Here is a 13,396-nt window from a genome sequence, read left to right as displayed (position 1 = left end):
TGGTAACGAACTAATCATGTGATTCAGGTGTGCTGACCCAGGGTGAGATCTAAAACCTGCAGCACACCAGCCCTCGAGGCCTGGAGTTGGCCAAGCCTGATTTAAAGCATTATAAAGCTGGGTTTAATTTTCAGCCAGCATGACGATGAGAAAATGTCTTATAAACGAAAGACTTGGAGATCACTGCTTTCTGTTTTTTATTTGGTTTTTACAAAACATCCCAACTTTTTGGGAATCCCTTGGCTCTAACAGTGGAAACCTAAAAGTTAAACATCTGATCATTTGAAAGATTCTTCAAGTTAGCCACTGTTTTTGTTTTTCACTTCTACACAATGTAATTTCATCATTGGCCCTAAAACCGTTAAAATCAGAAAGGAGCCGCGGTGTTGAAGGGTAGGGCTGCAATCTAATCGGTTTCCTGTTTGGAATACATCTCAAACTTTTCACCACCCCTCCCCCTGTTTTAAAAAAATTGCAAAGACCAAAGCACAACATTTGTCTTTTTGAGCCTGGCCTGATTATTGCTTTGATCGCTTGGGATGACAAATGTCACTTGTGCCAGATTATACGAGTTCAGTAAGTAACAGGAGGACAAGCTAAAATAAATATTTGAATGTTAATGTGCTTTCTGAAGATAAGCCGAGGCATGGACAGAGCGGACTGAGGTAATTTCCTTTAAACATGCCGATCAGCCCGGTCAGAAATCAAATGTGTTTAGTGAAAAGTCATGAAGACGTGCAGAGGAGGGAGGAGGAGGAGGGATACACAATATTGTTGAAAGATGCATGCACACACTTTTTTTCCCTCGTCTCGTTCTGGGGTCAAACTCAAAGGGTTGTTTAGGTTGTATTTGTGCTACGAATGGCTGAGCAACAAAGAAACGAGAGCTCTGGAGGAAAAGTAGCAGAGCGTTGGATGTGGGATCATCTCTTTCAGAAAGTTGCAGATAAAAGGAGTGACACTGATACGCCATATCCAACATCTGAAAGCTGTGGAGGAAGGGAGTTTCCAAAGCTATCTGACACGCAGTTCAGACATAAATCTAGCTCAACTCTGCTCAGTACCAGGCTGGGACTGCATTATTCCTGCCTGAAGACACCAGCACAGTGGGAACTCTCAAATTAGCATGTACAGGTAACATTTCTACTCAGTGTGGAGCTGGAGAAAGGCAGCGAGTTTTAGTGGCCACAGCTACAGAACTGAGTCATCGAGTTTTAATTGATTATAAATTGAGTTAAACGCTGAAAACCGAGCCTCAGTTTAAGGTTTGTGGGATTTCAGAGGCTGTAATTAATAAAAGCTGGTTTTTACAAACCGATGCAGCTGGGACAGGTTCCATTTACTTCAGATGTGCCCCAGTAAATGCACATTTCCTCCTATTTGAGCCTAAAACTACAGTGGCTAACTTGTTCAGGAAATTGTAAAGCATGTTTACAAATGAAACTCTATATGTGCGAGGTGTTTTTAAAGCTTTATGTCTTCAGCGGGATCCAGCGGTTGGAGGTGAGAGCACAGGGAGGCAGGAAGCATTGAGAGACAGCCTAAACACGTTGTTGGTTCTGGTCTTTTTCTGGGATTTGTGGACACTAAGAAAAATAAGGATCCTCAGCGGCGGCATTATGTCTTACTTTTTCTGCTAGGCTCACTCACCAGCCCCCCACCCCCTTTAAATCTCTTGTTCTCTCCCTCCTTCACCATCTTCAAAAGGCTGTCTACTTCACCTGTTAGCGCTCACTCCTGCGGGGCACATTTTCTCAGTTTCTTTGTGTTCTTTTATTCTCTCTTCTTTCGTATTAGAGATCCTCTGCGGTGAAGCATCTTTTTCTCCTGACCACATCAGACAGGCCTGCTGCCACCCGGGACACCGTGATACGTGGGAGACGGCCGAGAAGGGGATAGTATTAGGGGGTAATTCTGAAGCAGTAGGGGAGGGGTTGAGGAGTATACGTAGGGTCAGGTTACCTGGCTGTGAGGGCCAGGAGAGAACAGGGTGATAGGGTTAACAGCTTGCGGTGGATTAGGCTGGTTGAACACCACCTTCCTGCCAGTGGGTTTCTTTCCTCCTCGATTTATCTTCAGGCCAGCTGTATGCCTGAAAAGAAATTGAATTTGGCATCTTCTCAGACAGCTGTTGAACCTGCAGCTGTGAGCAAATAAGTGTCCTTACTGTGATGCCAGATAAAGGAGCTTAGCGAGTAAAATATCTCTCATGTGGGCTGGAGCCAGTTAAATCACATTGTTTATGGAGGGATGAGCCATCCCTCGTGTTCATGCACAGTGAATACTGAAGTGAAATTTAATGCCAAGACAAGGCATTCCTGCTCTTGTTCTGGAGTCACCTATCAAGGTCACATGAGTGTTGGGACCTGAATGACTAAAGCCCATCTATCCATCCAGATAAAAGGACCTTGCTTTGTAGATGGTAGTTGGTTGCTAGAGGGCTTTAAAAGTTCCTAGTTAACCCTCTTGTGTCTTTATCGTGTCATATGTCGATCAACAGTATCCTTTGCTGAAGCTGGTAGTTGCTTCAGTTTACTCACCTCAGAGTTTGGTTTGATTGTATCCCAGCTCACACTGTGTTGTCTGGACCTCTCAACGATGGCTCTCTGGCCACACTCAAAGCTGACCTACTCTACGTTACAGTGTGTCTAGTTTAGCGTTTAGCTTAGCACTAATTAGCAGATTGTGCTTCTGTATGTGTGCAGTTCATGGATGCAACTTGCTAACCAAGCTTGTTGATTTTAGCTGATAACTTGGAACTTAACACTCTGGTTGTTGCAGCTAAAATGCTGAGGCTCTGTACGGTCTTTAAGTCTGACACCATTAGCCGTTTCCAGGTCCAAACTCCGCTTCAGGTCCCAAAGTCAAACGAACACTGCGGCATCACTGAGAGTTAAAAACTGTCTAAATTCTTTCATCTTTAATAAAATGATCAGTGTGGCTGCTCTACCAGGTGTAACAATTAAGTTTAAAGTCCAGGCATCCATGAAAACACAATTTATGAAAGTTAACAGAGTGAGAAGTTAGCTGTGAGTTAGCTCACTAGTTTCAATCTAAAGATGATGTAATGACTGAGGGATTTCTGATGTAATTCAAACGTACAGCTCTGCTATCACTCCCGACATAAATGAAGACAGGAAACTAAACAGCAGTGATGTTTGTGGGGTTACTGAAGTTGGGCTAGCTGGTATATAATGATGTGCTACGTGGTGGCTAGCTACACAGCTATGTTAGCATAATATAAACACAGTGAAGCTGGAGGATGAACGCTAACACTTTTCCACTCGATATCAGTTAACGTGAGGGTTCCCGATGGTTAGGGACAAATGTAATCGCATGGCAGGATGCTGTAAATGGACCAAACATCAGTCAGGAGAACAACTGAAATAATCCATCCACAATACGAGGTTAGTCATTAATATACTGCAGCATGGGCTGGGCTGTAGTTACATCATAAGGTTTCAAAAACTGAGCTTTAAAATTAATAGCGGTAATAAAAACCGAGAGAAGCTGACAGTGGTCACTGACTTTTTTAGGGGCTTCAAACGTCATCACTTAAAGACCAGATGAGGCTATAGAATCCAAAAACTGGTGATGTCACAGTGTCTATATCCATTGTTCAAGTAAAGTCTATTGTAATGACATGCCATGGATGAACAGTGCTTATTTATGTGGGTCATTAGTACTGAGGACCTGAGTGAAACAGGTTTGTTCAGCTGCCCGCCCTTTAAGCCAATCTTCATGTGATTGGCTGCTTCTAGCAAACAGAAATGTAAAACAGCAGCTGGGTGGGGTTTCTCACTGATGGCGCTATTTGCCTGAGATAACCAGAAGATACTTTCTCTCTGACATTACGTAGCACTAAACAGGACAAAATAGTGTTTGAGCTCAATCCTCAAACAGCGCTCAGAGGTGTGGTTAGTTTCATGGGTGATTTACGAAAGCTTTGCTACTTTCTAAACACAGGCGGCATCAGTCCATTTCAGTACTGACTTTTTTCTGCTTTAAATATCAGTACAATTCACTGTAAGCTGTGTGTTACAAATACAAATAAAGTAAATATTATATAAGCCACTAAAAGTCCAGATCTCTGTCAGAATGATTTTAGCCATCGCTGCCTGTTTCCCTGCTTTTCTCTCCATTAGTGCTTCCCCTTTGTCTTAAAAGAATTTATTACTGCATTGTCGAGAGTAGGGTCTGTTTGGGGAAGTGTGTGTGTGTGTGTGTGTGTGTGTGTGTGTGTGTGTGTGTTTTCTTTTTTGGTTCTTTTTCCTCCTCAGTGCTGATATGCAGGCAGAGCTGCATCTCTGAGCTACTGAGCTGCTGCCAAAAGACCTCAGGCTTCTGTCAGCCTGGACAGGAAGAGAAAAGTAGTTTCTCTGCATGCACAAGGTCATCAGGGAGGTGATTTCTGTTTTCCTTTAGGATTTGGAAGTTTTGTGAATGTGATGCGAGTCTTGGCCACTCCCCCCCCCCCCCCCACACACACACACACACACACACACACTAATGAGGTGATGTAATCCACCACTTCTTATTCATAGTGACACAAAATGTTTCTGGCCTTCAGCAGTTTCCACTGAATTTCTACTGATGAGGGCCAGATGGCTTAAATTATTTTGTCTTCTGTGTAATAATGAGATAATCTCATTAAAGGGGCTTGGATTTAGTGCTTATTTAGCCCAGCCTGACCATCATGTGTTTATGGTATCCTGCTACTTATTCTAAATTCATCATTAGACATTCACAGTAACATAAAGCACATGTTTTTTTTCATTCAGTCATTTTGAGATTCTTCAGGTTTCATCAGATTTTCATTTTGTATGAAAAAGTGTTGATCTGTTGTCACGAATAAACACTGAATGACAAGTTTGCTAGTCGGTTGTTAGATTGGCGATTGAAACCAGGAACAAATTCATAATACTTCAAGGTTTCTTAAAAGAGGATTTTGTTTGGTCTTTCATTCTGTAAACGTTTCAGTGTGCCTTTCTCTGAAGTCAGCAGTGTCATCCAAACAAAAAGATTGTTAGCTTAACTGAACAGAGTGTTTGAGATATCTGGGTAGTAAAACCTTGTTCATAATCTATTATTGCACATTGCTTGGATTTTAGATTCAAGCACCACCTCCTGCAGGACGGTGTACCCTGACACACTGCAGGACTGCTCATGACTGGCTCCAGGAAGCTAAACCTGCAGAAACTACTGCCTATGTCTAAACGCCAGCCTGCCCAACAGGACACTGAAGTCCTGTGTCTGTACCTCGACAGGTCATAGCTTTTTGTGCCAGAGAGAGAAGGTGCATGTTCTGTGGTCTTATACAACAAAATAGTACTTTCCAAAAAAACTTTAATGACCTGCTCCTATTAGTTTTTTTCTCTGTATATCCAGATTACAAGAATACTTCCTCTAATACGTAGAATTTTTCCTCAGGTCCTCACTTAACCGATTATTTAACACCATCGACACAGTGCAAACAGCGTTCCATTAAAGAGGATGTGACATCAGCGTTACTCTGCTTTGTTTTTTTTAAACGTCACATGTTTAGGCTCACTCTGGTGCCATAATGAAAGTGGGTGTTTAATAGATATTCAGTTGGATGAAATCTGAAAGTTCCTCAGTGCTTTGAGTCTTCTCTGTATGTGCGTAGTCCTTCATTGTGAAGTTAGCTGTAGATGCTGCACTTATCATCAGGCTGAGTCCCGATTACTTGTACCTGAGGAGATGTGCATCTCCTTGTTGGAAGCGATAAAGTTATATATTGGTCCTCGACTTTACGTGACATCCCTGCCTGTTGGCTCTGCACAAATCACATCTTCATTAAAAAGACGAATAGGCAGGAAAGTGAAATCGAAGCGCTCGATGTCTCTTATTTCAGCTTTACCTTCCTGATATATCGAGGCAAATTCTCAACCTGCGGTCCACAGATTCTCCTGCACTCTCACCAAGAACAATTTTATGGGTTTGATTAAAATTAGCAAGTGTAGATATATCAAAGCAGCGGCTGAATAATAACTCAGTAATTGCTCCCTCCCCCCTGCTCTCTGCGGGGTTGGACTGGTGTTATCAGCTCTTAGTGTCACTGCCTCTCTGCCTCCCGGAGCTGCCGATCTCTCCCAGGGCTTGTCTCTGTCTTATCTCGGCCCCGCACTTCATGGGGAGGAAGTTCTTAGAGGGCTGGGCCCGACAGATAGCGACTGACCTGTCTCTTCCTCTGGAGCGGTTTCTTTTTTAAGGAAGCTGCAATCTGCTAACTGAACTAAAAAAAAGCTGACTAGATTAGCCCCCCCTCCCCGAACCTCTCCAGTGGTGCAGCAAACACACCCTTTACTGTCTGAGGATGAATGTATTCCTTCTTCTCTGCCTGTTCCCTGCCTGTCTGTGCACCTGTCTCTCCTTAATGAAGCCGGGAAGCTGCCCGTGGACTCAGGTGGCTCTTCTTTGAAGTTGCCGCCGACTGGGAGTTTGAACTTAAGGAAAGAAGGGCCCCTGTGAACATGTCAAACACAGAAAGCCTGACAGAAGTTAAATGACTCCCATAAACCTTTTGCTCGCTGCTTCTTCAGATCGAGCCTTTCAGTCTTTGCCTGTCTGATGTCTGCAGGCAGCCAGAGAAACACTGCACTTTGTTGCAAAACAGCTAATCAAGGTGGAGAATCTTTTGGAGTGAAAGCTGTTGAATTTCCATTGATGGTTTCCTCCTCCTGTCAAAGCCGGCACACGCTCCCGCTTCTTCCAAAGAAAGAGAAAAAGTCATCTTTTGTTTCCTTTTATCAAAGCCAATCAGATTTTCTTTGAAATTTCTTTTCCAAAATTGGACTTTGTGCAACCGGAAGATTTGAGATACCGCTTTCCTTCATCGACACATCCTTCACAGGTAGGAGCGGGAGCGTGTCTCGGCCATCTTATGAAAAATGCAAATCGCTGTTTCAGCATCCCAGTGTTTCAAAATAAAGCGTGCTGAAATCTAGAAAGCGTATCGTAATTGAAAAGAAAGCGTGTGAAGGTAGATCGGCTTAAAGTGAGTTAAGCCTGTTAGCGTCTTATCAGAAGTCACACTGCATATTTTATTTCTTTTTTTTTTTAATTTGCCGATTTCCTCCTGATAGAAGATGCTTCACAGATCTTCCACAAGGAAGAGATTTTATTTATTTATTTTTGCAAGCTGACGTTTCCTGTTTCAGCCCTTTGGGATGGGACGGCTGGAGTAAAAACGTGTGTTACAGCAAATCTAAGAGTGTCCATTCTGGTGTGTGTCTCTGTGACAGATGGTGCTGCTGACAGCGGGGAGCTCGACTTGAGTGGGATAAATGACAGTGAGATAGAGCTGGTACGTACCTGCTGCGTATGCAGCTCCAGTCACGCTGTACACACTACAGATTCAGACATGCGATGTGAATGTCTTGAATGCCCTAAAATCTTCCTCGATGTAGAAAATTCTGTTTTCTTTTCCCGTAGAAGAGTTAAAATCTCGTCAAATGTTTTCTGCTATTGCCTGTTAGCATGTAGCATGTTAGCTTGGTAAAAATTAACTAATAATTTGGACATGGTTCATTTTCAGAATTTTAAAAAACAAAATCTTAAAACTGTAAGGCAGCTACAGGGACAAGAAATACAAGACAAATCTTTGCATTGGACAGATTATCTCTTCACTCATCAACAACAGAATTATTAGAAACGTTACTTCTGTACAAACTGCAGCAGAATCAAGTCGTCCTTGTGCTGTATGTGTGATTTCAAACGAACCAGACTCCCTGGTTCCTGCTTGGAGCACGTGTAGGGCAGTCCCTCATTTAAGATTTTTAGAGTCTGCACCATGATATTTATTCTTAGTCTGTAATGTTACTATTTAACAGTAAATTCAAACCACTGTAGAATTATTCTTATGAAAAAAACATTAAAAAAAGCTATCCTTGTGTTAAGGGTCAGCTGTTGTGTGCATGCTTCTCTACGGCTGCTTTTGTTGCAAAGTTGCAAAAACCACTGACTCTAATGTTGAATTAACCGGTTTGTCAGTGCTGTTGTCTTTCTAAGTCCCGCCTCTGCTTGTTTTTGACTGGTTGCTTAAATTCAACATAGACAAGCTGGATCGGAGGCCAGAAAAGCAACTTAATGCAATTTATATTTTTACAAAGCTTATCAAGTCTATAACAGCAGTGCACATTTCAAAAACATGTAGGAAACTCAACTACACATCAACCACCTGCAAACAGCAACTTTCCTCTTTATTTGGAAAGTGGGAATCTTTCTAAAATGAAGACAAAATAGGCCCCAAAATGAATAAAAACAGAAATAAAAGCATCAGTCTTACTGTGTAATGTGTTTATCTCTGCTTGGGCAGTCATTTCAACAGTAGAGTGCATGCTCCAATTTGTTGTGTACGATAACATTGGATTCTCAGGGTTATTCGCTGGGATGTGGGAACATGGAAGCACATCGTTAAAGAGAAGTTTGACTCAAACTGTTTGTTTTTTTTAATGTGCCAGTATGTTGCTTTCTTCTTTCTGGTAAAATATGTAAAAACCAGGTTGGTTAATTGATGATTTAGCTCACAGGTTAGCAGCAGGCCTTTTTACCCTAAAAAAACTGGGAAACTCCCTGTAATGTGAACTCCTGTCTCTCCCTCTGCTCCTCCGCAGTATCTGCTGAGTGACAAAGAAGTCAAAATCAAGACGGCACTCTGGATGGCAGAAAACTCCACCTACCTCAAAGAGCAGAAAGGTACTTTGAGGATGCAACATGATCTCTGTTGTGTTAGAGTTTCAGTGGTGAAGTTAATGCTCATTGTATTCACTGGTTGGTTTGTCCCAGAATCTACCTCCTACCTTTAGTTCTCTATCAGCCAAACAGAGCTAAACCTCCAGATGAACCTGAGCGTTCAGGTTGTGTCATATTTATATGCACTGTCTACAAGTTTGTATGCTCAGACTGTTTCTTTTATTTTCTTTCAGAGAAGGAAGCCAAGATAGCGAAGGAGAAGGCGCTTGGGATCTACAAAGAGAGAAAGGTAACAGCAGACGGTCTGAAAAACTGTGAGATAAGGGCGGGCATTTTTGTTTGAGCTCGCCAGGATGACAGAAAGTTTGTCTGAGGCGCTAAATGGTCAGACAGCATTTTTTTTTTTTTTTTTGTGGTCGGGCAGGGTGAGAGTTGATCAGTCAGACAGAAAACGGCCAAATGGGCCGTAACACAATTTGTCAGCCGTAAAAGCACCGGTCACATCTGATGCCGCATGATCTGTTCATATCTCCCAGTTGTCCAACCAGCAGCTGCCTCAACTTTGACCGCTTATCTACTTGAAATCTGCACCCTACACAATCCTGACAGAAAGCCGCTCATTCTTCTGCTTCAGCTATCGGTCTGTGCGCTAGACTCATTGTGCCTGAAATGTCTCAGATTGTTCTTTTGACAAAACGTTTCAGACCCGAAAGAAGAAAAAACACCTGAAAAGTATCACAGATATTAGTTTGCCTGAGTCGTTTTTGCAGAAGGATCTGTTTAAATAACAGCATTAAAGCACCAATATTCCCCGTCACACATATTCACAGGTCACTTTATTAGGTATACCTGTTCAGCTGACAGTACAAATATCTAATAAGCCAGTCATATGGAAGCAACTCAGTGCATTTTGGCATGTAGGGAAGGTGAAGAGGACCTGCTGGAGTTCAAACTTCAGGATCACAATTAGGAGCAAAAGCGATTAAAAGCAGCATAATTGTTGATGCCACACAGACTGCTCAGAGTATTTCAGAAGCCCATGTTGTCTGGGATTTTCCCATGCAGCAGAATTCACAGGCAATGGTTGAAAAAGAGAAACTATCCTGTGAGCAGCAGTTTTCTTGCTGATGCCAGAGGTCAGAGGAGACTGGCCAGACTGTATTGAGCTGACAGAAACAAAGGTATGCAGAAGAGCAGATGGGCAGCAGCAGCAGAAGAGCACACAGTGTGCCACACCTGTCAGCTAAGAACAGGAAACTGAGTCTACAGCTGGCACGGAACCAAAAATGAGCAACAGGAAAATGTTTCCTGCTCAGAGTTAAACAACATGAAAGCACGGATCCATCCTGCCTTGTATTAACAGTTGGTGGTGGTGCAGGGGTTTGTTGAGTTGTTCCGAAGGAAACTAAATTGGCTCCTTTCAAAATAAGGTAAATACAGATTATTTTGAACTGTGAAACAAACAAACTCTAGTAAAGTTGAGGAATAAAAGTAGTAAAGTTGTGTGGCTGGAAATGAGCAAAGTGGTCTCCTATAAAGTTTTAGTAATGCGAGTCCCTCATACCTCAGGAGAACTCCTGCAGGCTTGTAATAAGTGCCTCAAACTCTCAAGCCTAAATGCCCAACCACACGCAACGCTGAAATGATCAGATGAGATAAAGATGCATGTAAACAGTTTTGTGTGACATCAAATCTCAAATGTAAACAGTGAGATATTAATTTGTATTTTTAAGTTCTGCTAAAAAGATAGAAATCGGAAAACAGGATGGACCCCTGCAAACTTAACCTATGTGTAGTTATTCTTCAGCAACATTATTTCCGCCTCGGCACATTTGATTTGACTTTTGAAGCACCTTTTGACCCTCAACCATATACATATAATATGTCAGTATCTCAGTACAGTCGTTAAACCTGCCCATCAGGTTTAATGATTCTGTGCAGGCAGATAATCATTCAGGCAGTAATTTATTCAAAAGAATATCGCTGGAGCTGCAGTTTGTCTGTGAATTATTTTCTGTAGGTTTTACTTGTAAGAGGAACAGTGAATAAAAATACATTAAAATGCAAAAATTGAGGAAGGGGGGATATGTTAGTGCCCGAGGTAATGTAATTAAGTATCACTAGAGTCTGACCAATACTCCAAAAGCCAATTTTTCAGTGCTTAAACCAGTCAAAAGCATCACATTCTGAGCAGTGAAGAGCTTGAACCTGTCAGTCTTTAGCGATAAATGACTGAAGTAGAGTCGATGCATTAAAAACTGCAAAGTGAGATGGACAGTGAGCGGTACTGTGATCCAGACTGAGACTAAACACAGACAGACGGGCAGTAAGTCCTGTGGAACTGGTTTCCTCTCATTTGCCATTACTGGTTTTGGCTCAGCACAGGCCCTTTGTTAGACCCAACATCTGCTCACTGGTTTTAACTAGCTGGATTAACTGCAGTGGAACAGATCTAATGAGACACACAGCCTCCCGACAGCTCTTATCCAACCAGCAGCAAACTGTCACATCACTGACAAATAAGTGGCTGAATAAACAACAGGAAGAACATCGTGTTGATGCACAAAGGATTTGAGCATCCTTTGTTTCTCATTTGGTAACCGTTAATATTCTGAGTTGATTAGCTGCTGAATGGGGAAGCGAGGCTTTGGGTTTAACTGATCACATCAAGTGTGTAAAGAAACTTGTTTAAAAGTGTGTTTTTAAAGGTTTTAAATAAAGGAAATCTCTAATCTATGTCATAATTTAGAGAGCAGGTCAAGGTTAATGCAGAGTAACTGAAGCTCGGTGATAACCTCAATCTGGTGTCTTAACTGAGGTAAACTGCATTTTTACAGAAACATGTTGGGTTTTATATTTGCCTGAAAAGCTGTTCTTTATTCTTACTTTTAGAGGGCAAATCCTCTATGGGACCAAATGCTTTAATATAAAGACAAACTGTTTTCAGATAACATTTGAGCTTTGTCTGGTTCATAGAACTGATTGATTGGGACTTGTTTTGAATATATGCGGTCCTAGCCAGGGCAAAACTTTAATTTGGGCCACCAAGAAAAGTCGTTTCTGCTGAGCGAGTAACGACTAATGAGCCCTTTAAGCAACAACCCCATAGCTTTGAATTACTCACCCCAGCAGTCCAGGTCTAGGGGTAACGATGTTGGTTCACTCCTGTGCACTAATTGGAAATCAAATAACAATTTGACTGGTAGCCATGACGACATTTTGTACATCCTTTATACTCTATTTACCAGCCGTAAAGGCCATTATTTTTAATGCGCGAAATATTCACACAAATATTATTTGTCCGGTGTGTAAAGGCCTTTTTAGTCAATGTTTGCATGCTAATACATTACAGTAATTCCTGCTAAACCTAAATCTGCATAAGATAAGTGTCTTTGCTTGCTTATATTAGCATGTAGCTAAGCCAAATTACTACCCACACATAGCTGGGTAATCTGGAAGCAAATACTTTGCTTTGCTGTAATGTGTTTTCCAGATGTTTTGCAGATTATAAAGTGTCCTTGTTTTTATGAGAGGCGATGTTAAGCTTTAGTTTTGTTTGAAATCCCGACAGCCAAGGGGCCCCAATAGGAAACATCCCCCGATCCGAGCTAACACGGCTGACGAGGCCATTGAAAAGATGCTGGAGCAGAAGAGGATCTCCTCCAAGATCAACTACGACGTCCTTAAGGACCTCAACATCAAGCCCTGTGCCAGCCCAGCTCGCAAGGCTGAGTCCCCAAAGAAGGAGAGGCCAGCCGCCAAGCTGGCCGGACGCAACCGAAGACCCGCCCAAACTCCGCTCAGCCTCAGCACGCCACTCAGTACTCTGGGAAAAAGGTTGGTGGAAAACCTGGTTTCTAATAGTGAGCAGGTGCAACAGTCAGAATGGGTATAACATACAATTATGTCATCATAATATGAGCAAAAAACATTAAAACAATGATTACTGAAACCTATCAGCAAACTGCCCACTTCTTAATGGACCTCTGAGATTCTGGCTTTTAAAGCAGAGTGCACATAGAAGGAACTTAAATCAAATTAATATATAGTGCCCGCTCTTTGCCTTTTAAGCAGTACTGATTCTTTCTCGAGGGATTTGGCAGACTTTGAAAAACTCACTACAGGCTGCTTCTGTAGATTTACAGCTTGTCAGTGTCTTCTCTTGCTTCACCTTTTCCCAGGCTCCAGAAAGTTTAGATCTGAGCTCTGTGGACCTGTTACAAGACTCATTTTTATATGACACAAATCCATCCCACAGATTTATCATTACCAAACATTTGTTGGATGGTTCAGTATTTATTCACATAGAATCAGAGTAAAAAAGCATTTTCATGTTTCCCCAATATGCTAGAATCACGGCGAAGATTAAAATAATTGGGTTGCTGATTTAATCGCTCAGTTATGCTCCAGCTATGACTTGATTCTGCCTGAAAAAAATGATTCATGTGGTGCCCACAGACCACACTGATTCCTGGCAGTAAACAGCCATTTACAGGCTCTGACGACTGTGTGTGCCAACCACAGAGGCCCCTCTGAAAGCTGGCTCAGCTGTGATGCTTCTCTGCTACATGTGCTGCAGTGTGCATGTGTAAACACTGGAGCTGGAACCATCATGGTGGACGCACTATACAACTGCACCATGACACCGGCATCTTTCTTTACATTATGTTCTTTAAAAAAA

General features: G+C 42.1%; 1 protein-coding gene across 1 annotated transcript in view; it reads left to right on the top strand.

The window, feature by feature from the left end:
- LOC100698875 (transcription factor IIIB 90 kDa subunit) overlaps positions 1-13,396 on the top strand; it is a 122,029-nt gene that overhangs the window by 64,957 nt on the left and 43,676 nt on the right. The window contains exons 13-16 of the mRNA XM_019348966.2: positions 7,266-7,327; positions 8,637-8,718; positions 8,949-9,004; positions 12,287-12,552. Of these exons, the coding sequence (XP_019204511.1) occupies positions 7,266-7,327; positions 8,637-8,718; positions 8,949-9,004; positions 12,287-12,552 (466 nt within the window). The remainder of the gene's footprint in view (positions 1-7,265; positions 7,328-8,636; positions 8,719-8,948; positions 9,005-12,286; positions 12,553-13,396) is intronic.

The sequence above is a fragment of the Oreochromis niloticus genome, linkage group LG19 (genome assembly GCF_001858045.2).
Source record: "Oreochromis niloticus isolate F11D_XX linkage group LG19, O_niloticus_UMD_NMBU, whole genome shotgun sequence".
NCBI classification, from domain to species: Eukaryota; Metazoa; Chordata; class Actinopteri; order Cichliformes; family Cichlidae; genus Oreochromis; species Oreochromis niloticus.
The sequence above is the reverse complement of the archived record's forward strand: the minus strand, read 5'-3'. Positions and strand labels throughout refer to the sequence as shown.